General features: G+C 37.3%; 1 protein-coding gene across 2 annotated transcripts in view; it reads right to left on the bottom strand.

The window, feature by feature from the left end:
- Positions 1–5686: 5686 nt before the first annotated feature.
- PITPNM3 (PITPNM family member 3) overlaps positions 5687–25179 on the bottom strand; it is a 35468-nt gene continuing 15975 nt past the window's right edge. For both annotated transcript variants that reach the window (XM_065732154.1, XM_065732155.1), the window contains exons 7-19: positions 23457–23576; positions 21187–21368; positions 19978–20147; positions 18907–19077; positions 15987–16172; positions 15126–15274; positions 12740–12856; positions 11641–11757; positions 10473–10621; positions 9040–9189; positions 8012–8195; positions 7486–7614; positions 5687–7080 (exon numbers count right to left, since the gene is read on the bottom strand). In XM_065732154.1, the coding sequence (XP_065588226.1) occupies positions 6772–7080; positions 7486–7614; positions 8012–8195; positions 9040–9189; positions 10473–10621; positions 11641–11757; positions 12740–12856; positions 15126–15274; positions 15987–16172; positions 18907–19077; positions 19978–20147; positions 21187–21368; positions 23457–23576 (2133 nt within the window). In that variant the 3' untranslated portion in view covers positions 5687–6771. The remainder of the gene's footprint in view (positions 7081–7485; positions 7615–8011; positions 8196–9039; positions 9190–10472; positions 10622–11640; positions 11758–12739; positions 12857–15125; positions 15275–15986; positions 16173–18906; positions 19078–19977; positions 20148–21186; positions 21369–23456; positions 23577–25179) is intronic.

Genomic DNA, 25179 nt, shown 5'->3' with positions numbered 1-25179 from the left:
CCACTGGTTGGTCTCCTTAAATATTCAGGAAGCATTGATGAATGTCAGTGGGTGCCATTTTTTCCCACATGGAGAAATTCAGTTCCACATTTGCTTCATTCAGATGCTGTTTTGTCAGACTGCCCCTCTGCTGCCCTCTGTTGCGTGACAAGAAAATGTAACAGAATAAATTTGTTATAAAATACTAAGCTGATTCAACCCCTATTGCAATACTACCATGATATACCTCTGATGTTGTGGGCTAGCATCATAAAATAGGAGGCACTAGTTTCAGAGCAGCCCTCTTATTGTAATTACCATTATTTGCTAATATAATACAGGTATTCTGTTCAATGAAGTATAGTAGACATTTGACAGGCATTGTTACAAGGGCATGTAAATGATGATCTGAGACTTCACCATCATGGATGATTCTATAAGAAGAGTCTGGAACAGTGCTTGCTTTAGAGGCAAGGAGGGTTTTATTTAACTGATTAGTATAAGATTTTACAAACCAGCTCACATCAAAATCTATACTAGTTGTAGAAATCTTACTCATTACTTCATATTAAGAAATTCATTATTGTACATTTGAATCTTTACAAGGCAGCCATAAGAAATATAAACATTTGTCACCAAATAGAACCTTCTCACTGACAAACAATATTTAAAAGTTTACACTTAATAAAACTATAAACTGAAAGAACATGTACAGTTTCAAGTTTTTTTTTTATAGGAGTTAAGTGGATTGCCCTTTCCCTTCCCCAACAAATAGAAAAATATACTATGCAGACAACTTGGGGATCTGTGGAAGGACTGCCATTGTGGGCTCCACACCGCTGGTCCCAGAATTGCTAACCCTTAGAGGCTACAATTTTTAAGTTACATTGTAATTTCCATTAACTCATCTCCCAGCAGGTCATAGTAAACTTTCTTCCCCCTCTCCACCACTTGAGTTCTATACAACCTTATAAGCAAATGATCTGCCAAAATTTGTTTTGTGCTCCGCCACCTCCACCCAACAATGGTACACAATTTTAAAGGTAGCTTATTGGGTTAAATAAAAATAGAAGATACACTGTTATCCCCTTACCTTAGGCTTTATCTAAAAGGAGGGAGAGAGGGAATACCAACACCTTACTTTGATTCCAGAGTCCATGGCAAAGGGTTCTAGCTTCTCCAGGACACTTCCTATTTCTGAAGAAAAAGAGCTGTCTCCATCCAGAAAAGTGGATTCCAAAAAGGAATTTAGGATCATAAACAGAAACCTAGTTACACCCAAACAATTAAACAGCACAGAAGTCAAATTACCATGTTAAAACCACAACTTCTACTGAAGCTATTAACACAGATCATAAGGAATCACTGCTCTCACAGAAGCTGAGGAGGAAAGCTGGAAATGCTTGTGCTTAGGGAATTCTATCTTGTACCAGCTCCAGATGAGAATGAAAAGTGTCACCTTCTCCCCTGCATGACTGAAATGAACAACTCAATGCAGAAATCTTGATTTAAGATCTTGTTTTTTCAAGCTGAAAGCAGAAAAAAATTATGAACCACACTATATGATCTCTTCTTCCTTCCACTATGAAGCCAACAAGGTTATTAAGAAAAGGTCCACTTTTTGAATTATCTAGTACTTTTATAACATACTCACCGTTTGTGGCTTACAAGCCAAAAGGGGAAAAATGTGGAAAATCCTATCTGTTCAGTAACAAATGTTGCAGCAGTTACAAATTATAAAAGCTGAAAATACCTTTGGTTTTTCTGGTATAATTAAAAATGCTTTCTCATGAATTTTTTAACACGTTTAGGACAGGAAACAATATAAAAGAAGGAGGAATTGCAATTTTCCCTAAATTTATACTGTGAAATACGCGATAGTACTACAGCCCCAACTTAAATTTAGTTAAATACACACATTAGCAGTGCCATGATCTTGCAATGTGTAAATGGGACTAAATGTTCACTGAGAAAAGCAAACAGAGGCAATTTTGCAAAATGGTGGCACTTCAAGATAAATGTCACCATTCTTATTTTAACTGTAGATGGAAATATCAAGTTTATTTCTCTGTGGTTTCCTCATAGCTGCACTTCCACATAACACACAAAAATTTTCATTTTGTTTAGAAATTACTTCCCTATGTAGTAGAGAAGAGATACATAAGAATTAAGACTATTTTCATCCATACAAATCAAAATAGCAGCTCTTATGAGTCCCTAAGGAACAAGAGGTATGACCAATGCCATGTTGATTTTAGACTTAACAAAAATTTTATGCAGAATAGATATAAACCATGCCACAAAACTGAACAGGTGTAATTTGGTCAAGCAAAAATCTGTCCCAAGAGCATTAGCATACACAGATAGTTTTTTTAATTGAAATTACAATTTGTGCTGTGAAAGCATAAACAGAACTTCACTGAAGGTAGTTTTCAATAGTTACACACATACAAAATACACCACAGTGTAAATGTGTGTTTTCACAATAGCTCAGATAAATCTCGATAAATCTTAAAACAGCTACTGATCACAGTTATTTTTTAATTTTTGTTTTAATACAGTAATTTAAAACTGGATATACATCAGCAAGGCAGAGAAGTGCTTTCAGGTGTGGCCTACTTTGTACTGACTTGTACTATCACTTCAGTACTCACTGAAATAACACCTTTGTGTTTCACAGTTTCACTTCTGCATCTTCTACTCAGCAGATTAAGTGTAAGTGCTTCTCTGTAATAATATACAGCTTCTCTGTTTCCCTTCTGTGGAGGGGCTTCAACACTTCCACAGCCTGTAAGGTTAAATAAAATGCTGACTGTACAGAGAATGCAGCAGTGAGGACTGGTAGTTGGAGAACTGAGAGACTAAGATCATGTTCAACCTCAGTGAATGGCCTGCTTAGGAGGACTGATAATCCCTCTGAGAAAACTAAAATGAAACTGTAATCTAAATGCAAAGTGAATTCCCCTGAACAGCCACATGCAGTTCTACATAGACAAAGTATAAAACTAAAGCTCTGACTAAAAGCAAATGTTCCAGGAGAAAATGAGATTTAAAAAAATATGCTGTAAAAAACTAGCGATTCATCAGGGATTGTCCCAAACATAACCAGGGAAAAAAAGGCCAAAAAAACCCCCAAAGCTAAGGTTTCAAAGTAATTGAAGTTCCCAGCTATGGCCAAAGAGTACTGAACTGCCAACTTAGTTGTCAGATGCCTAAATCACCTGTACCTCTTTCATAGTCTTTAACAAATGTTCTGTTACTTTAGTGGCAGCTGCCTCATGCTTTCAACAGAAATGTATCTGATATTTGTGAAGATAAACTCCAAATACACTTAAAGCCTGAACCCCCAAACCTCATTGTTTGTCAAGAGTGCTCAGATGAAGGCATGCTATCAGGAAATAAACTATTCTATCCCTGAGCAGTAAGTAAGTGTTGGCATTATGAAACAACCATGTGAGCTCTTGTAGGAAATGACATCAGGGAAAATATTTCGAGCAGAATTTCAGTACTATGTTTAGAGACTGAAATTGTTACCACTCCAAATCAAGCACAAAAAGTAGTATTTGTTTTACTACTTCTACCTGATAATATACTGTATATACATACACAGAAGCCAACACAGTGGCTAAAAAATAAACAGCCTGGGAGATTTGGCTAACCTTGTATTCAGATGCAAAGTCTTTCAACAACAGTCACAGAATTACACACAGATCCCTCTTTTGAAAGGAAGTAGGTCTTTGTATGACAGCAACTTAAATAAAAAAATGGATTTTGGCATCTCCTGGCTAGTAGAGGTAGACAGCTAAAGCAGAAATAGTTTTGCTAATACTAGTGGGTATAGTGATTACTATGAGGAGACATGCAACCCAGCACCCAGTGCTTAAGAAAGTTCAAATTCTGCAGTCAGTACTGACTTTAGGTCCTCTGAGCAAACTTCAAAATCTCCCTTTGCGCTCCTCCACTCTTCAATTCATTCACCTATTTTAAAACCAACAACCAAGAGCATGCTTGAAATAGTTTTATTCCATTGGGCTTGTGTATGGGAACTGTTGAATCACAGCCTGAACCACTGATTGGTCACCTGAGGTGAGCACCGAGTCAGCCATGGGGGCACAGGTGAAGGTGATATACCTATGTGAGTGGAAGGGGTGGAGCCTGGCTCCATCTCTCCCAGACCCCATTTAAGGGCTGACCACCACCAGGGAAGGATCTCTTCTTGGAGATTCCTCTCATGTGGAGTTAATGGCAAGCCTCCACCATCATAAAGGTGAGCCATGCTCTTTTTCTAGTTGTCTGTATACCATCTACATAAGCCTACTGAAAATATACCATCTTCTGCACTATTTTCTTTGAGTGTTTGTTTTCCTAGGAGGCTGCCAAGACTGCTCTGCAATATCAGTTATGCAATGGTCAGACACTGGGCTACCATGCCTGGTCTTTTCAGAGGATGCACTCTGGGTATCTTTTTTTTTCCTACCTGTTAAAGCAAAATTTTAACAGGAAAGGATCACAGATATAAACATCAGATGTGCATTTCTGCTACCTACTTTTTGCTTTCCTAGATCAGCAGCAGAAAAAGAAACCTCATCATTAGTATAAGCAGACTTCACTGCTCTAACATCTCTGGTACCTGTGCAAGCAGTGAACTGGCTGGAAGAAGACTGAGTATGCTCTCTGGTATACCATGTACAATCTCCTCCTAGCTGCAGAGGGTACAGAAAGAAATGGACACAATCAGAATAAAAACGCAGAGTGGACCATGACAGAACACTGAAAACAACATTAAATTTATGGCTTAAAGAGCTGTGAAACTACTAGGAAAACTTCTGTAAACCTGAAGACTGCTTCAGCATAGTTCATTTAGCTTTTGCAGCTGGCTACCTTGACAGCAGAGGCCAAAAACCCCAGGCTCCAGTAATGTAAGTTACCTCTTCCTAATGAACATGAGTTACTAAAATCTTAACATCCTTCCTACGTTTTCAGCAAAAGATTACCCCGTTCCTTACAGGAAGCATTACAAAAAACTACTGATGTACCCAGAATCTTTCAAGATGTTTGAAATAAGTAACTAAGAAACTTGGCAAGTGACAAGCTTACAAAAACAACAGCAATCACCACTATTAATATACTATTTTGCTGGCTGCCTTTTAAGACAAAAGCCATATAACTCTCCTTCAGAAAATCACACTGAAATTTTTATGTGAACAGGGAGTCACTGGTTTTACTTCTGCACTGTCATCATAGTTCCCCATTGCATTCTTTCTTTGTTTTACACATAGACTTTGAAATCATTAACCAACAAGCTTTTTTCTATTCCAGCTATGTATTAGGAAAACCTAAAAGGTGGAGATGATGATATTCTCCCCCTGGTGCCAAAGACCTGGGGAAGGGGGAGGAAAGTCAAACAAGCCAAATCCAGAAACAACCTAAGAAATCACCTGTTGACTTCAAGCTTTCTCAGGGTAAACAGTCTTGATTTTAACTTTAAAAGAAAACGGCTTTTGTGCTCTAGCAAATTCACTGCAGGTTTTGAAACATCCATCAGGTCTATCACAAAAGTTCTCTTGGGGAATTTAGCATAATGGAAACAGTTGCATAAAGAACCTGCAAACTGCAGCTATGTTAAACTAACTTTTTAGTTATTATTATTATTAGTTTAGAAATGTTATGACTTAGAGAAAATCTCACACATTTTACTTCTAATAAGTTCACTAAGAGAAATCAGAAGGAAAACACATATTTGGCACCTCCGTTCTTTGAAGCTCAACGGTTGCAATTTTTGTTGCTATAGATTGTCTTAGCAGAGCACTTGTTGTAAAGCATGAGAAGGTAAATAATTTACTGCAATAGTATTTATTACTTTTTTTTTATCCTGCAGTTTAAAGATTCCAGTTAGAATAATGGAATAAGTGACTGCTCTGCAGTTTGCAGACCCCTTAGTAAAAAGACTCCCTTAAGGCTTCCATCTTAGGATCTGTCTCAGACTGAAATGATCAGAGACACCTCCTTACACACAGTTCACACATTTTACACAGTCACCAAATTTCACAAAAATCACACTGTTTTGTACACTTGCACATCACTTCATATACAGCAACACTAACTACTTCAAACTGTGGCAGAGATGTTTATTTTTAACATTAAGCATGTACGACGTGGCTCACAAGCAGTTCTACTTACTTGATGTCTAGCACCTTATATGACATGAGTGCCTATATTAGCATCTGTTGACCAACAGTGTAAGTTGAAAAGAAATCTTGGGCTTAAGGCACCCAAAAAGCATCTTGCTGTACAAATCCTGATGACCCATTGTTGTACTCTCACCTCTGCTTCCCTTACAAATGTATCCCTTTATCAAAAGTGAACTGGCAACAGATGAAACTAAAGTTTTAAGCGTAAACTTTCTCTGTAACCTATGGGATCTACTGTTTTGGGTGCAGCTAGTTAGTTGATAGTACAATCCTTTCAAGTAAAAAGCCTGTAGCAGCTTTTCCTCTTATTGCACATTTTATTGTACCTGTTGTGAAAAATAACTGAAATTTTTTTTTTCCTGTTGCTTTAATGTTTTAAGCACTTGAGATTGTTTTAGATTGTTTTAAAATTTACCAATATGTCAAGAGAAAAAACTGGAAGTTCCCTGGTTGGTGTAAGAAGGCATTTTTGAGAGCAGGGAAGACTCTGAGGTACAGTTTCCGCTCTACACCTCCTATTTTGAAGCTGCCTACATACTCCCTTTGAGGCATGACTACAAGTTAAATGGAGGGCACCCAAAAATCTACAGCCTCAGGCTTCCTAGGGAACAGATTCAAACTTGTGGACTCCACCCCTGACCCAAGCAATGGAGGGCAAATGCCTGTCATGATCTTTGTCTGACTCAGGCTGGCTCTGGGCACGCTCTGGTTTGGGATTTGAAGAAGGTGGGTCAGGTTGCTGTACAGACATAGTCCTGCGGAGATGGTTTCTCTTGCGCAAAAATTCAGGTTGAGAGTGGAGGCCAAAGCTGCCTTTTCTCAAGATCATCCGAGAGTTGTTCTTTTTGGGTCGTGAATGAAGACTGAACTCCAATGAGGCCAAGTGGGCTGCATAACCCTCACTGAGGAACTGAAATATGAAGGAAAGAAAGGGAGTGACAAATTAATGCTGCCTCAATCTATGGACTCTGAGGAGTTAAGTTCCTATCTTCGGCAACCTAGTTAGAGGTATACAAAAGAATAATATTAGACTCCTCTTGCCTCTATTTTTAATGAACCGTTCAATTTTGTTGGTCAGGAATATACTATGCATGCACTTGCATGTACAACTTCTGACCATTCAATTCTCTTTAGAATTCACTCTGCCATAAAATGCCTCCTCTGGGACCAAAACTCCCCTTTTTTCCTCTGAAACATTCTCTCTGCTCTTTATTTTTTTAGTCTGTGCATGCATGTCTGTGCACGCAAACATTCACACAGGTGCATTTCTTTGCTCCCCCAAAGACTTCCTAGTTAAGTAGCAAGAGTTACTTACTTGACACTGTGCCTGGTATTTTTTTGTTGACCGTCCAACTATGTAGATCTGGGATGGTGACAGAGCCAAGACATTGTAAACGGAAATATCCTTTGTTGAACCATATGCAGCACAGATTTTGATGTGGCACTGAAACAAATATTACTTCCAGACTGAATGCTCCAACTACCAAACAGCATGCATTACAGGGATGGAACTTGTTTTGTACTGAGACAGCAGATAAACTCACTGTTAACATTTCTGCAAAGCACACGCAGTTAAATCTGTCTTCCTGAGTAACAGCAAAATTATGGATAGGCAGATAAGAAAGAACAAGACATTTATTTATGTAATACTATATGCCAGGAGGTCCATTTGGATGTCTTATTAGCTGCCTTTTCTCTTTGAAAAGTGAGAAAAGACATGACAAATGGCAAAAATACAACAGCAGTAGGATTTACTATTCCAAAGGAAGAGAGAGCTCTTACTTAACTGAAAGAAAATTTCTAGAATATTTCAGGAATATAAACAGGTTACTAGTACATACCTCTTGCATGAGATTCCGTAGAAAAATAGTCTTTTGTCGCAATGGGTCATGAACAAGTCCATCAGAGAAGAAGATCATTCCTTGAGGGAAGTTGTGTTGAGATAACCATGAAACCACACGCTGCTTTTGCATATCTGGACGGCCAGTAATATAGATAATCAGATATCCTAGGTCCTGCCAATGTCTGTCACAAGCAACAGATAAATTATATAGGTGCAGAAAATTAAATTAATGCCCACAGGTCAGGTCAATATTTCTTTGCCCAGCACAGACCCAGTTAGAAGTCAGATAAGATCTTTCAACAGGTATGAAAGATGCCTAAATGTCCTCACCTGTTCAGAAATGATGCAATAACATCTACACCTTGAGAGAGATGGATGAAAGCGGGCAATAGTCCAGTCTCATACAGTATGTTATGTAAAATTATAGAACTCAAGCTACATCTCGTGTTCCACTACCTTTGAAATTTATAGTGAGATTCCCTGTGATTTCAGCTGTAGGAAATGGAAAACTCTTGCAACTGGCATCCCTCCTTTCCCATGTGAGCTCCAAAATGAGCGCTGTATCTCCTTGCCCACTGCAGCATAGCAAGAATTGCAAGACTGAGTTAAAAGTCTTTTAACTTTTCCTCCAGAAACTGCTCATGCACTCAGGGCACTTTGTCATTCAGGAGCAGAATTATGTCCTTATTTGAAGCTGACAAAACATGAAATACACTCTTTGCTAATCACAGCAACAAACTGAATCATTATTAATTTATTGTAGACGCTTTAACATCATATTCTCAAGAAGCAATGTTTATGCAGCTTAACGTACAAATTGCAAAGTAAACCACAGCATTCTAAGATTCCTCTGAAAACAAGAGCTATTGTTGTCCAAGTAAATACAGAAACATATCTGCAAAGCATTCTACCCTTTGAATAATTCTTTATATTTAGTAAAAAAAACTATTCTGCCCTCTTCCCTCCTATTGTGTTCAAACAGAAAAGTCAGAAATTTACAAAGTGAAGCGTGCAAACTATACTCACCTTACAACATCAACAGCGCCAGCTCGAACTTTGGGGTCACTTCCCATTATTGAAACACTTGCTGCAAATGAACCATCGATGCTGAACACAACACATTCCATTCCTCGGGGAAGCACAGTCAGGTAGCTTGTGGCACTGCTCTGGTCCCCTCTGGAGATTAAAAGCAATACATATTTTTTAAGAAGTGAGAATATTTTCTGCATGTTTTAGTTAAGAATTTTTACTAGATGTCTGGATCAGCAGCTTCAACAATCTCTGTTAAACAGGGCTTAGGAAATAACTTTCTAAATTTTAAATCTGGAAGCTGACTTTAATAAGACATCACATTTATACAAATATATGATTTATTTAAAACAAACAATACTGAAGAACTTACACTTTAAATGTTGTGTATATACACACAGAAAATACATTAATGCTCCATGTACATACATGTATTTTGCATCTAAATTAGCTATATATATATTTTTAGATATATATATCTTTCCCCCAGCAGTCTATACTGGCAAACTATTAGAAATCACAATGGAAGAACTGATATGATCATTTATTGGCATCCACTTGCTTAAAAACATCAACTTATCTCTACTATAATTCTATTAAGTGTAAGAATTTTTAAAAGCACAGCTTACCCTAACCCCTCACCTGTGCCAACAATTTTTATTTCACAGATTTTCACTCCTCATGCTTGACTTAGCAGAGTTGTTTTGTGGTTCTTTTTTTTTGTTGTTTTTGTTTGTTTAAGTGCTGGAGAGCCAGGAGAATTGATTTCAATGAGCTGTGACTTTCAAGTGCTGTTTTCTTCCCCCAGTTTTAGAATAAACATACTTTTAAAGGATTATAGTATATAATTCAAAAGTATAGAATTAAAATTACACTTACAATCAGCCTGTCATCAACATACAAATAGCTGGCTAAGAAGAAGGCAGTACGTGCCCCACTGTTCATTTCAACAGGAAAAGCATCTTACTGAAGAACACCCAGCCACACCCTTCAGTAATCTCTTCCCCAGTGAAGAAGCTCTGATATAACCCAAGACACATACTCTTGCCATAAGATGACTGACTACAGTCATTCAGAATCCAATTCTGCAAGTCCAAATGCAAATAAATTGAATTATGTTGAGGATTTATGTTGCAGGAGGGATAAAACCCACTGGACTGAACATCTTTAAGCTGCCCAGTATGCACGTGGTCACCGCTTCAAATCTAAGCTGATAGTACAGGAAAAAGACTGAGGAAAGATAAACAGACTTGTCACTGGTGACTCAAGGCACAAAGAAATTAAATCATTTGCCTAAGGCCACACAGAAGTCTGCTGCATACTCTTAAAGTAACCAAAATTCCCCTCCATGCCCCCTTCAGTCCTACACATCAATGTCTTCCTGATCACAAGAGCCTTTAACAGCTGTAGTTTCAGCTTGGAGCGATTACCTGACCACCATTTTGATGGGATATACACCAACTCTCAGTCTCTTCTGTTTGGGTATGCTGTAGGATATACGTCCACTGCTGTTGGATATCTCTGTATCAAAATAGACCCATCTACCAGAAGATGGCTCAGTCATAATGAAGATATCAACCTGCAAAACCAACACAACAGTCATCTGGTGTGTTAGTAGGCAATAATACCACCCTAGGAACATGGCATGCCAACCTTCATCATATTATCATCTTCATTTCTATTTTGTATCCAAAGCTTGCAAGGAAGTTTCAAGGAATCTTAGAACTCAAAAACTTCTCAGAGGGTCCTAACAACTAGAAAATGCTTCCTAACACATAGTACCAGAGTTCATTATTTCCTTGATAACTAAACCACTCAGCACTGAAGGTATCAGTAAAATATACAGCTTGGAATTTAGTTGGATCATCAAAGCAGAAAAAATATCATTTAGGTCTGTGTGTGTATATTACATTTTTGCAGACTAAATCTATAGAACAGGCAAAGTGAAGCCTCCATGCTTCTGTTTTACCTACAGCTCAGCAACATTGCTACATTAATTTCCATTAAAACTCTTAGCCTCACTGAATGTGACCAAATGAGTTCATTCAGTATTTACTTGGCTTTGTTAATTGTTAATTTTAAACTTGGCTACTGCAGGCAGCTTTAGAAGCACAGACAGTTCCAGCTACATCACATTACTAAAATTCTAAAACTAATCGTTACTCTTCCATGTATATAAGAAACACCAGCTACCTAACCTCTAGAATCACAGTTCCTTTATCTAGTTCCTCTACCTTGAAAGGAGGAAATACATTTTTCTTTTAGTGACTTGCCAACTGCTATTAAATTCTTTTCTGTCCTTGTTCAAGTTATTCATCTCCAGCAGGTGGTGCAAACAGATCACAGATTCAGAAATCACTGCACAGCATACTCTTTACTAAGCAGAGACGATGGCCAGCATCACATAAAAAGGATTACAGCTGAAAAAATGCAGTGTAACAAAAAGTGTGCTTACAGCATGGTTGGATGCTAGTTATGTACTCCCTCTCACTTTAAGGCCTTATCTGGTATTATAATCCAAAGTGCATTACATTCAACAATTATTTGTATTACATGTCAGTTGAGAAAAAATAAGAAAATAGAATATCCAATCTTTACCTTTTCACCTGTTAAAGCTACCATGTCCAGAGGCCCATACATAAAGCGCCCAACTAGTACCTGAGGACCATCTTCTGCAGCAATTACATCATTTGCTCGATGATTAGCAGTAACATTCTGAAATGAGACCAAAAACAAATACTTCCCATCTTTTATGTAAAGCTATTGCCTCTATTATATTGTTATGAACAGCGATAAACAGATCCAGTGTGTTTGAGGAACATCTCAGTGTACCTTACAGCACCTTACAAAACTGGGCTTCTATTTCAGCAGGAGCTAGGACACCAATAATGGTTAATGAATAAAGACTCCATTGAGAACACCCAAGATGACAAAGTAAGAGAGTACCTTTAAAGACACTCCAACTATATATAAGGGTACACTAAAGGGAATGCCAATTATCCTTCAGTAGAAGTGCTGCCATAGAGTCATATTATTACAAGCAAGACATTCATCCTGTGAGACACCTTCACATACTTTTAGTAACCAGAATTTTTCATACTAAAAAGCAAATCTCCCTGAAGAATGCTTTAACTGATCCCAGTGCTGGAAAATATCTGCAATTTGGCAATAATTTTAACATATACTGGACACAAGCTTTTGCTGATAATCATGCTTCACCCTGCTGCACAGTTGTGTTCTGCAGTGCATGCCAGCACTTAAAGTGTTGTTCAATACTCATTAGAAATTTATCTACAACTCATTAGGGTCATTTTGCTACAGGAAAAAATAGAATCTCAGTGACTTCCAAAAGAAATTTCACAATATGTGGGTTTTTTTTATTTATTATTTAAGCTCATGGCATCTAAAGAAAGAAGAAAATTTTTTTTCTTGGGTCATGAATTCACCCAGCATATAAGAAAACAGATGTTGTGCTTAATAGGCCCTCCTATTACTTAAACACACACATTTGGGAAAAAAAAAAAAAAAAAGAACATCTCTAATGATAAGCCAAGAATAAATTGCTCCTCTTTCCTAACTGTTAGTTTGCCTCTGTACTATATCAACAATTTTCAGTTAAGTAGGAGATTAGGCTCCACTTATATTGCAGCCCAATCCAATTTTTATAGCTGTCTTGGATATTCAGATTTATACTTACTCTCAATTTGACATGTGTCCTTTTGCGTAGCCATTTTTCTCGTGGATTGGATGGGCTTAGTGTAGTTGGATCCAGGCTATCATTTTCTTTGAAATTTGTATTTTCATATCTCATCACCTGAAATGATATTAATATTCTAAAAAACTGTTTGCTTGCTGGGGAGCCCTGCACTTGACAAGGAAAGAAGTATACTGTTGTTCCAGCTGAGTGACATCGCAGAGCAAACACCATGAGCAAAACAGAAGAGGTACAGGCCATATTTTTACATTAGTACTGGCCAAAAGAGCAAAAGTAGCATATTCATCTGTAAGGGTAAGTTCAAGTATTAAAACAGCTTTTCCACCCACAGCATGTCTTGCATGTAATCTGCGGAGATGCAGAACCCAATATCATGCAAACTACATTTTCTTATCACACACTTACCAACAAATTTGCATGTTCAACTCAGATATCAGTGCCAACTGGCAAATTTCAATAAGACAGGGCTTGTGGTTCCATAATAGGACCATGGATAACATGAAGCTATGTCAATTTGAATGAGAAATAGCTTAGTCTGTCCATTTCAAAAGCTAGTAGAAAATGAATCAAGCTGAACAGCTGGCTATGCTGAAGTTTTTTCATGCACTGATTTCCTCCCTTGGTGCCTTCTCTGGAACGGTGGTCTGAAGTCCCTTTGAAAGCTATTTCGTATGAAGTCCATTGAGTAAAATCCTGCTGCGCTCAAATTTTAGCAAAGCTCATTGGCTTGCCACTGATCATAGTATACCTGAGAGGTCAGTGTTGTTTTAAATAAATTGTCATGAATTCCATTCAACAGAGGACAAGTATAAGACATATATATATATATGCATGTAGGGCATTCACAAGACATTAGCCTTAATCTTAGCATCCAGCAAAGCAGAATGTCCAGCACATGCTGGAATTAACCAGTCTTTTATGCAGTGCTGCAAACTCACATTATTACTTCAGAGGCTTTTTCTAAAACACTTGAATGCACATGTATTTTAAGCTTTAAAAATTTTCAAAGCTTTAATGCACATAAGACTCAGTAAGACATAACAATGTAACTTAAGACAGATGCATGGAAAATAAATCAGTAATGATTATTGATAGACAAGTGTGCTTATAGAGGCACATGAAAGGGGAGATGCAAATATGTTCTGATGGATTTAAGGTTTAAACTAATACAAAATGTCCTGACAGAAAGGAAGAGATGACAAAGATATTAATAAAGCTGCGAAGGAGAGCAAAAAACACCTATGTACAATTATCTAATTATCTAATAATCCCCTGAAGAGAGAAAATAGGGATCTGCATCTTGCCACTTCCAGTAGTGGAAGCTCTCTAGCTGGGAATGAACACCAAATAAGCTTCCTGTTCAGGAGGTTGCTCTGGTTCATGAAAAACTGTTCAGCGGCTTTTCCACTGCATTGATTACGGTGGCACCAGACATAAGCACAGTTTATTTAAACTAGCTTTAAATATACAGAATTGCTCAATGATGTATTTTGAATAGAATTAGATATTCTAAGGTATGCTTTAAAAAGACAGCAAGAGGTTGAAGGAATCTTAGAAATTCACCAGTTTAAAAATATTGATCAAAATTCAGCAAGTAGTCTTGTTATCAGACAGATCCTCTGCTGCGCACTCTACTCACCAACAGGCCTGTAACAATGGGGCCTCTATACAATTGCACAGTATAACTCAGCAGCAGTTCCGAACTGATGGAAACTCAGTTACCAAGTTCTCATTTCCCTGGAGCTTCTAGGTGACAGATTTAGCCACCAGCACAGAGAGCAGGACATGGAAGGACTTAATGCTTGGAGACCAGCCATAAAGGAGATGTGTGAGCAGCAAACACGCTTACATATTCCGAACTGATTTAATCAAGAAATATGATAGTGCAGTTTTTCTGCACTATTCTCTAGACCATTTTCGAGGCAGCAGCTGTTTTATCATTCACTGGATATAAAAGATACACTGATTTCTGGGTTAATCCAAATTAAAATGTTTATAACTGGATTCTATGGGAGGGTAATCTTGCTTTCCTGGAGATACACTTACACTGCAGGTTACACTCACATATCACTAAATTATTTTCAACATAGGTGAGATTTCTCAACCTCACTACTTTCTTTAGAGGTCACAGCATGAATTATCCTGAAGTCACTGACAGCTGAGTTCTAAAAACTGAAACACCATAAATAAGAGAGACAACACATGCCTTAAAAACTAATTCTGAGGAGACAGTGCACACAATGCCTATAAACAGAGGGACTGATAACGAACAGTCTTTTCTTAGACACTTCGGTCTCCTCTGTTTTCCTTACTCCCTCTAAATTAGAGAAGTTCTTTCATCATGGAGAGAGAAAGAAAGATCAACAACCTGTCTTAAAATGAATGCCACAACGTCTGTTGATTCCCAGTAGCTGGCATGGAAAAGATGTGGCAGAGCCACAGTTGGAAATGCTGTCAGGACATCTGGACAATACAAGGCATAATCAATCCGCTTTGTTCCCCACCACTTGGCAGTAACTAAAAGAAAAAAAAAAATCACATTTCCAGAAGGCATCTTCTTAACAAATCTCCTGCTGTTTAAACATAAAGATTAATAACAGAACAAAGCCTTTTGCTCTTTTAACCCTAGCATTTTAAGTCTGTTGAAAACATCAATCTAACACAAAAGTTCTGTTTTCACTGATGGCATCATCCCTTGAAGTTCTGCTATCTAAACTGCTTGGCAAGTTTTGGGAAGCAGAGGTCACCTCCTCATTATACCCTTTGCTTCCTGGCCCACAGAAAGTGTACAGTGAAATACTAGTTAAGTTTATGATCATATTACTTAGGAAGAATTGTAAATACTTCCAAAATAGTGACCACAGTATTCATATATCATTACAATCTGTAAAAGAATAATATAATGATCTACGGCACTTATGAGTAACGATTCTTATGTGTAATTCTTCATGCTTGGACCATGGTTCTGTACCCAAGTTGGTATGAAACCAAGTTGGTATGACTGTCACCTTAATACAAAGGTCTAAATAAAGGACTTCTTTTCTATTACTTCACCTACATTACTATGAACAGTAGAGCAAGCTAAATTGCATTATTTAAAAATGCAGCAACTTAGGCTGCTCTTGTTCTCCTCAAATTTCTGAGAAATTAATTTTCCTAATAAACTTTTCCACAGAAATGATGTAGTGGGAATGGCTTTGCTATGCACATTGCAACAAGCTTCACTCACTGTTGGTGAGGCATGCTGATGACAAGCTCTCTGCTGACCCTGAGTTTTCACTGTTTGTGCTGGCCAAGCTCAACCTTCTCTCTTGTTGCTGAGATGTGTTTGGAGATTCAGAACTCTCCTGAGAGTGAGTTACGTTCAAAGAGCTGTTCTCAAGGAACAGAGCACTGTGGTTTTGGATAGCATCACCTGTAGGTTATAGAAATAAAATAAAGAAAAAATATCACCACTAGCAACAACAACAACAACAACAAAAAGAGACAAACAACATGGCTTTGAAATCATTTTTGAAATATATTCATACAATATATATTTATCTGAGAAGAGCTTCTCTTCTGATAAGAGCTATACAGCCCTTAGAGTCTGTAGCACTCCTCTTGTCCTCTTTCTAGCATGAAGGAAATGACTTAGTAGAATCCTTCACAGAGTTTATCTACTGGTTTGCATGATCACAAATGGAAAAGAACTCTCATTTATTTATGCCACCCTGACAGATGAGCTATGGACCATGTCTAATACATCTCAATAATAAAAGAAAGCTCTCCTCCTGCAGAGTTCTGTTACACACCTGAAGTGTCTGAAGAACAGACATGTGTTTAAATAGAAATACTACTGGTAATTTTGCTGCACACCCCTGCTGTACACCCTGGAATGGTAGAAGGCTCAATGAGGTACCTGTGAGATGGAGGTACAACGAAGTGTATAACAAAAGTAGCCAATTCTTCTGTTTTTTTTCAAACCTCCTAGATTAAAACACTGTGAACTAAGGAAAAAGAGGATGCAGCTTCAGGAGAATATGTTAAATGATAGTTTCAGTGAGAATATGTATTTTGAGTTTAAATGAAGAAACTCCATGAAGGAGTATCTCAAAGGAATCATTTTGATGCCATACACTAAAGGAAGTTATGCATGCCTATAGGAAATACTGATGCAGGTGAAGGTTTATTGCTTCCCTTATCTCAAGCAAACCTTAGCCTCTATCACAGACAACTGAAAAATAAAACCCACCAACGCTGCTTTCCTATTACTTATCTCTCAAGGTGGGGAAATATTTTATATTCTTTGTAGTGAAAGAAGACACACAAAGAAGTAAAATGTCTGATTCTGTCACACCAAGCAACTAGGCACCTAGTCCTTCTAACAACAAAGCACAGTGGCCTGAAATATCACCTCAAATCATCTCACTAAAGAAAGCAGTAGATTTCATGGACGTAACAAGTGAGAAATAGAGAAGCTGACAAAGTGCAGCCCATTAGGGGTCTATCTGAAAACCTGATCAGTAGAATTCTCTTCTAGCAGTAATTATTCTTTCCATATAGCTTCCAGATTATAATTCTTATCTCATTTGTCAGAGACAGGAAAAGATCAGAAGACTGTTATTCTTAATCAACTGTTCCTAAGAGAAAAAGAACAAGGAACAAGATCCTCTGATGACATAAAAGGTTATTTTGGAAGCTGTTTTTGGAAGTGTGCGAAAATAAGAGGTTGGTGTAATTAGATCTCATCATATATCATTAGAAAACCAGCATTCCAAGTTAATATAATGAAGTCTCTCATTTTAAGAAATGCTTTCCCAAGCCCAGTTATCAGAGAAAGGAAAAAAAAATAAATCTGTGCAGTCCCCAGAATTATTCCTAAGTGAATTCCAAATCTTCAATTGCCAGAAGGATCTCAAAAGCACATGCATTTAAACTGGATTTCATGTTCAGCAAATAAAGCAAATAATAAAATAATAAAGAATAAAATAATAAAGAATAAAGCAAGTCAATTATTTGTCTGCATAATTAAATATACAGAATAAATACAAAATTATGGGATACCTGTTGATTATTAGAGCTCAATATATTTGTTTTCTACTATGCCCAACAGACTGCATTTCCAGATTTATGTGTTCTGCAGAAGACTATTCTGACCTAGCACCTTAGATGAACTCCAAAAGAAAACCCATTGTTCACAAATCACTTCCAAGTGCCAGCTTCAGGAATCATGGTATCTGAAGAATTTACTTTAAAACAGAAAGCTGGTAAAATATAGCAACAGAATGTTTTCAATTTGAAAAGCAGCCTAAGGAAAGTACTCTGATTACAGTTACTTAAAGCAAGCTTTGAGTTTTCAGATAGCCTGAGATACGTTTCAGTGACAGAATTTTGTGCCTAACCAATGAGCATGAAAACTAGAAGACTTGGGGGATGAGAGAACACGTTCCGTAGTTTGGACTGTCCAGTAGTTTGGCTATTCCTCAATCAAATCCTGAGGGAAAAAAAAACAGATCTTCAGGTGTTTCAGTGCCCTGACAACAGCATTTGCAGATATAAGCAAGTACTCATGCAGAAACATGACTCACAATAGAAGTCAGCTCCTAGAGAGCTAGTGCATCCAAGCAACATGTTTATTAAAAAACATGTACCAGTTTTCTACCAGGAGTGAAAAATGTTAACACAACTGGGGAGAGAAATAATGAATGAAGAACAGTTTTTGAAAACACAGTTAGGATGGGTAAGACTGTATTAGGACTTTAGGTATTCCTCAGTATTCTGTAGTAAGCAGCAAAATAAAACTAACTGCTCACAGTGAAGAGGCAGCTAGAGATAAATTCAAACTTCCAAAGTCATTCAGCTTCTCAGGATAAAGTAATTGTCTCTTTGGACAATGAAATCTGTCCCCAATCCTTTGCTGAACCTCTGTTGTTAGGTTTAATTCAGTAATAGTACACTCCCCTTTAACACAGCTAATATCACATAAGAATGAATTTCTCTCTGTCATCTTCTTTCAGTACTTACTAAATGTATTTATGTCGTTCTGTCCCACATTACTTATTTTTATCATGCTAACATATTTGTAGTTCAAATCCTCTTGAGCTGTGTAAGGAGAGAAACCTCAAGAAAGCATCAAATAAACAGAGCTATGAAAATAGTTACTATACCTAACTGATGAGATCTTCCATCCCCCAGTGGGTATCTCTGGTATCGTGGGACACTGAATGGAGGCAGGAGATGGAATCTTTTCTCCAGCAATGGTTCAAGTCTGCAGGCAGATGGGTCAGCAGAGTGAAAGAAACTGTACACTTGGCTGCAGGCTGGACGAACTTGACAAACTTCAAAGAGAATGGAACAGAGAAAGAGTTTGGTATTGTCACTTTAAGATTCTCAAGGAATTTATGCATAAATACAGTTAATATGGTCTCCTGCAATCCAGACGAGCCCACATCTGGACATGAGAAATTTAAGAAAATAATTTACAATTACCCCTGTGAGTAACATCTCATTGCAAAAAACGTTTACAGAGACATCACAACCTGAGATGTAGGCATGTAGCAGACAAGAAATCCAGACAGAGCTCCCAGTCTTCCAGAGATCCTGCTACGCAATACAAAACTTCAGGAAAGCAGCTTTCATCTCTATGAATCCAAAGTTACTTTTAAAGGGCATACTTATATAGCCAACAATAGTGATTGTGACATGTCTAAGCATAGAAATGTTCTCTCATACAGCACAGTATTCAAGAGAATATAATCAGACTGCACAGAGAACTACACACAAAATATATCACTTCTGAGCAAACTCTCTTGCAAAAACAACTGTGTTGTTAAAAACAGCTCAACAGCTCACAGCTAGCACATCTGGGGACCAAGTTTAGCCATAAATGAACAAAACAAAGTACTACACCAAGCACAGATACTATTTTTGGTATTATTTTCAAGGACTGGTCCTTGGTGAGGTAAAAAGCTTCATGTTACATGGTAAGGAATACCTGATCAACAGCATGACAAATAACACCCTACTGAGAATAAGTGAGCAGTGACACCACAGGAATAAAACCTCATCATCTCATGTCTTAGTATTAACCTACGCTGACATTCCCATCTTTTAGAAGAAGGAATGTAACTCATCCCCCAGACTTTAATTAGACTCCTTTATTTACCTGCTTCTAAAATAACCACTTTGTTCACAAAGGTCATTAAGCATCCTGCATTCTAACCTTAGAAAGAGCTTACCGTCCAGGCCTGGCAGAACAGTGCTCCTCATGGCCAGCACCAAACCAAGTGGTGATCCAAAGAGGAAGAAATCAGACACCTCAAAATCAAACCGCCCCAGGTTTACATCTGAGAGACTGGAATTCACAGGAAGAAAGTCTGCATCATCTTTCAACACACTTGAGTGGATGCTGAACAAAGAAAATACACTGATTTAACCATAATGAGTCCAGAGAAGAAATACATTCCCCAAACAGGTTGCTTAGAAAGCTCTAGCACCTGCATCTACATCCAATAAGTACATCTCAAACTGTTGAAAGGTAATTAAAGTATACCAGCTACTTATCAAAATTTCCAGTGCAGATATTTCATTTATTACCTTTAACATACTAGAGCTTTCTACAGTTAAAACACTTATAAGCAAGTTATACAAGAACTCTAAAACTTGAAAATCACCTCTACTTCCTTTTAGCTGTATGGACGTGTTTAAGCTTATTCTGAAACCTCTAATACAGATATGTGCCTTCTCAGCTTGTGTTAGGACAATGGTATTAAAAAGTTACAGTCATAAGTACATAAAAAGGGTTGCTTTAATCCATTCCCTGAGATATGAAGTAAAAGTTCAAATTAGTGATACTTTATACACAGCTTTTCATTTTGTAAATGATTAAAACACTTATTTAGTTAATGCCATACAAGCATAATGTAAATACAGATTCTCTTCATGGACAGAGACAAGACTCAGCCCTCATTTAGATTTGTGAGAGGTGAAGTTACTGCCTTCAGACCCAAAACAGTAGCATAAACATATATATCCCTCCCGCCCATGAGGTGCCTTGAGACTGAGCAGAACATTCTTCCAGAGTATAACTAGAGCACTAACAGAAACCTTCATGAGTTACCTGCACTCTATGTAAAGTAACAAATTCAGAACTAAAAAGCATTCATCTATCTCAATTTTTGTGGGCTCTTCTGAAGAAATGAAACTTGTATTTAGTTTTGCATATTCAAAACTCTCACAGCTGAATAAAACAAAAAACTCTACGCACGTGAGTAAATTCATACCACACCCCTAAATCTGTTTTTATTTCAGAGGATATTTACAAGAACTTTAAGCAAACCTCTAGGAACACATCAGAGCCAATAAAAATGATTTGGCCCTTCTGGCGCAGACAGGCTGAATTGAGTGCCAAGCCTATTTCTTTTAATCAGTCATCATACAGTAGTTACCTAGACAGGAAAGCATGATGTTGTGTTATAGTATCACGGTCATAGGTGGATGAGTCACTCTGCTTCCTAGGCAACAGCTGTCTTTGCTCTTCATCCTCCATGATTTCTGAAAGGTCAGTATTGCTCTTGCTCAGGTGTTTTCCACCACCCAGACTAGAGTCCTCTGTTAAAAGGGGATTATCCTTCAGAGAGTGAACAGAGCAAAAAGAAGATTTAGACAGGGATCAAAATTCAACACAGCTTACACAAAATGGCTGTGAAAGAAACTAGGCCAACTCAGCATTTGTTTTAGCCCTATCAGGGGGTGAGAAACACTTCTGAAAAAGTATACAAAACCACTTAAAAATACAACACATAATACATTAGAAGAAGGCTGAAGCAATCAGTATAAAGACTATTCACTGCATTTCAAACAATTAAAAAATATGTTTTTCCATTGATACAAGCTCTCTCAGTGCCCCAAATGCCACAACGAAAATCTCATCTGCAATTAAATCAATAATTAGGCTGAGAATCAGTTACCCACAGGTCAATTTTATGTATTATGTATTAATGTGGCTAAAATCATCAACTTTCTCTACTTGTTCTAACAAAAAGTTGCCTGCTTAAAAATAATCTGTTGGAGAAAGAGAGAACCATCTTCCCCTTCCAAAATGCAATGCTCTCAACCAATGCAAAAATTACTATTATAAGACTTCGGGTTTCCAGCTCCAACAATCAATAAAATCAATTTCATCCTGTGCTTTAATAACTCCAGGAGTGATATTATGATGCTGGCAACACTGACTTTTCCATAAAAAAAATGAATGGATATTTTTAAAGGACAAATGTTTAGTCTGGACTGATCTGAGTGAAATTTGCTCTATGGGAGCTTTTTTTATTGAAGATGTAGATGAAATTTTAAATACTGCCTTGTATACACGTGTATACACAATAATTATCATGATGTCAGTTATCACATACATTTCTGCCTATACTGTGGAAAACACTCCCAATTACAGGTAATCCTCGCTTGTTTTCTGTACTTCAGTTTTCAGTACAGGCTACAACATACAAATCAACAGATATTCACTCATGGTTGTAGAAGAATGTAACACTAATTCCTTATTTACAAATCAACAGGCTCCTTTCCTTCTCTCTCACAAAAAAATAAAAAAGTTTCTGGTGCCTAAAATTGTGAATTGTTCAGAGAATGAGAGAATGTAATGACCTCTGCATCACCAATCAGACTTACTATTACAAACCACTTTGAAATAATCAGAGTATGAAGAGACTTACATAAATCTAGTTCACTTTATTTTCTACAGTTCACAACTAGAGCATAAAATTGATTGGTTTCAAGTATCCTGGTCTCATCTTTACTTACAGCTAGTTTCATTTCACAAATACCCCTCGTATTTTTAAAAAGTCTCTCTCAAAATTTTTACGTCTAAAAGTCTTCCAATTAAATCCATTTCTATCTCAAGGAAGAAAAAAAAAGTTAAAATCTAAAAAATAATAATTAAAAAGAAGTATCCTGAATGCATTTCACAAGAGCAAGCTAGGAACAACGGGCAGAAAAAAAAAGTAACAAAAGAATAATCAGTTTTTCTGAACTTGCAGAGTTACAAGTTATATTAGAAGTGGGAGAAGAGGGAAAAGATGGAGACAAAAATTAGGAAGGAAGTTCAGCAATATTGTGAAAAAAGAGGAAAGTAGGAAAACTGGAATTATAAGCAAGAGCAGCACAGTCAAAAAACCTGTCCTCCTAAATCCTGATCCCCGTTCTCTGATCAATCAGCACCTCTTCTACAATCAGCCCCACTGTATCTGAGACTGGGGAGGTCAATTTCTCCATTTACGTTGCTTGCAACACACTATCCTCAATGCTGGCACTGTCAAAGGCTGAGATTTAGAGATATTTTACTCTAAGAGAATAACTTTCCTCCCAGAATGTCTGAAAACAAACAAACAAAAAATATTCTGGCAGAAAGAGCAGCCTGAGATTATTGAGAGGATGCATTTACATCTACAGTTAGGGATGCAACAGAAGACACTCATTAGTCCTACTTAAAAGGTTTACTAACAAAGCCTTCACTATTGATTTCTATGTAGCTGCAGACTTAATTTTCAGACATCAATTTTTTTGAGATATGAGCAAAATCCTCTGCTATTGTTGTATTTTACCAAATCCTTAAATTTTGTCTGGCTTAATATGGACCTGAATTTCTTATATCCCTTCTAGGGAATGAGTCTATAGTATCTCAGCTGAGTAGATTTTTTCTTTTCACCTGGATGCTGCTGATGCTTCCTCTCCTGCTACTGTTCTGACTCTCATCAGTTCTATTAGTATTACAGCAGATGGCATCGAACCCCAAAATTCCTCCAATGCAATCACCAACAAGACACACCTGAGGGAATAAAAAAGATACTTTATGAGAAGTACCAAGTATTTTACAGGAAATAAAAAACATCGTAACTCCGCAGAAAAGTACCCAACTCATGTTTTTTAGACCTTGATTCCTATTGCAGTTGAAAGTGTGTAGCCACTTTCTCCCACTTCCTCTTCCCTATGGACATATGCCCTATGCCAAGATTATCTATCCCAGAGACGGTTTCGACAATCATAGAATTGTTGCAAACAGCCCACGGAATTCTCTCAGCTACAGTCAAATTCCAGATCAAAAAGTCCAGATCACTGAAGAATGTGGACTTACAGATATGAAACCAGTAACTTTAACAAAATGAGCACATATTTTGTGTGGGATTAATTACATTTCTGTAAATTTATCATTCCAGCTCTAATCCACTGGCATTAAGTTAACGCATTAAAAAAGAGACACATGGGGTAAGGTCAGGTTATATACATTATGTATTTCAGAAGTCCATGACTTACTCAGTGGTAAAACTGAAATTTATATCTAAGGACCAAAGCAAGGCACAGTAGTCTGCAGAAAGGTAACTTTTGCATTCTAACAATCCTGGTACCTGTTGATGGTACCAGGAACCTTTGTTCTGGTACCTGTTGACTTTTGCACATGCAATATTAATACAGAGTTTTCAATAAACTCCAGAGACACTTGTTTTTGACCATAACATTTAATTTGTAACTGAAAATATTGTTTTCACAATTATTTCCATAACTAATATAACTTTTTCACATAATGCCAACTTTTATAGTGTTCTATCACTGCAGATTGTCTGTTTGCACATTTTGAGCAAGAACAGTTTACTGTGGATATTATGAGTGGCTTAAATCAAAGCTTAATCTAAAAATACTGATATGCCACAGCATAATTTTACTGTAGCTATGGAAAAGAAAAAGTGTAACTAGACACATTTTTCCTTCAAAAATTACACTGCACTTCAAATACAACCTTTTTTTCCCCCTCTTGCTATACAGTCTGGAAGTCATTGTACTTTAAGGAAATGAATGTTTCCAGCTTACTAAAGGGCCCCATCACCGTAACACCAATAACTCACACAGAATAGCAGCAACATATTTATTCTAAAGCAGGAAAGTACTACTTTTTTTTTCTAGTCTAGAGATGGAGAAGCAGTAATAATAAGCATGATGCATGTCAGCTGGAAGAATTCTAGAGGTGACTTCCCGAGGAATGGACAATAACAGAAAAATTAAATGAATTTCCCAGAGCTACATGGGAAATCTGCAACATAATAATCAACTGAGTATTTAACTTCTGAGTTTCTTTGCTGTCAAGTGTTTTATTACTACTGTGATGGAGATGAGAGAAGCAACAATTAAATTTTGGATTCTTTTTGCTGTCAGGGATGTGCTGATATCCCAACGCTACAGCTATGGAAGGTGTGAGACAAACTCAGAAAAATAGATTAGCAGCTGCTTTGGGCTAGCAGACCTGTCCACTGCTTAGTATAATACACTCCTAATGCACTGCTAAGGCTCCTGTATACTATCAGAGCTCACAGCAAAAATTACTAAGAGCTTAGGTGCCGAAAGACTTGTTGAGGAAGGTACAGTATTTCCTACCGACT

This window comes from Cyrtonyx montezumae, unplaced genomic scaffold (assembly GCF_038088225.1).
Source record: "Cyrtonyx montezumae isolate F1298 unplaced genomic scaffold, pur_monq_1.0 scaffold_15, whole genome shotgun sequence".
Lineage (NCBI taxonomy): Eukaryota > Metazoa > Chordata > Aves > Galliformes > Odontophoridae > Cyrtonyx > Cyrtonyx montezumae.
Note: the sequence above shows the minus strand (reverse complement) of the source record. Positions and strands in the feature narration are given on the sequence as shown.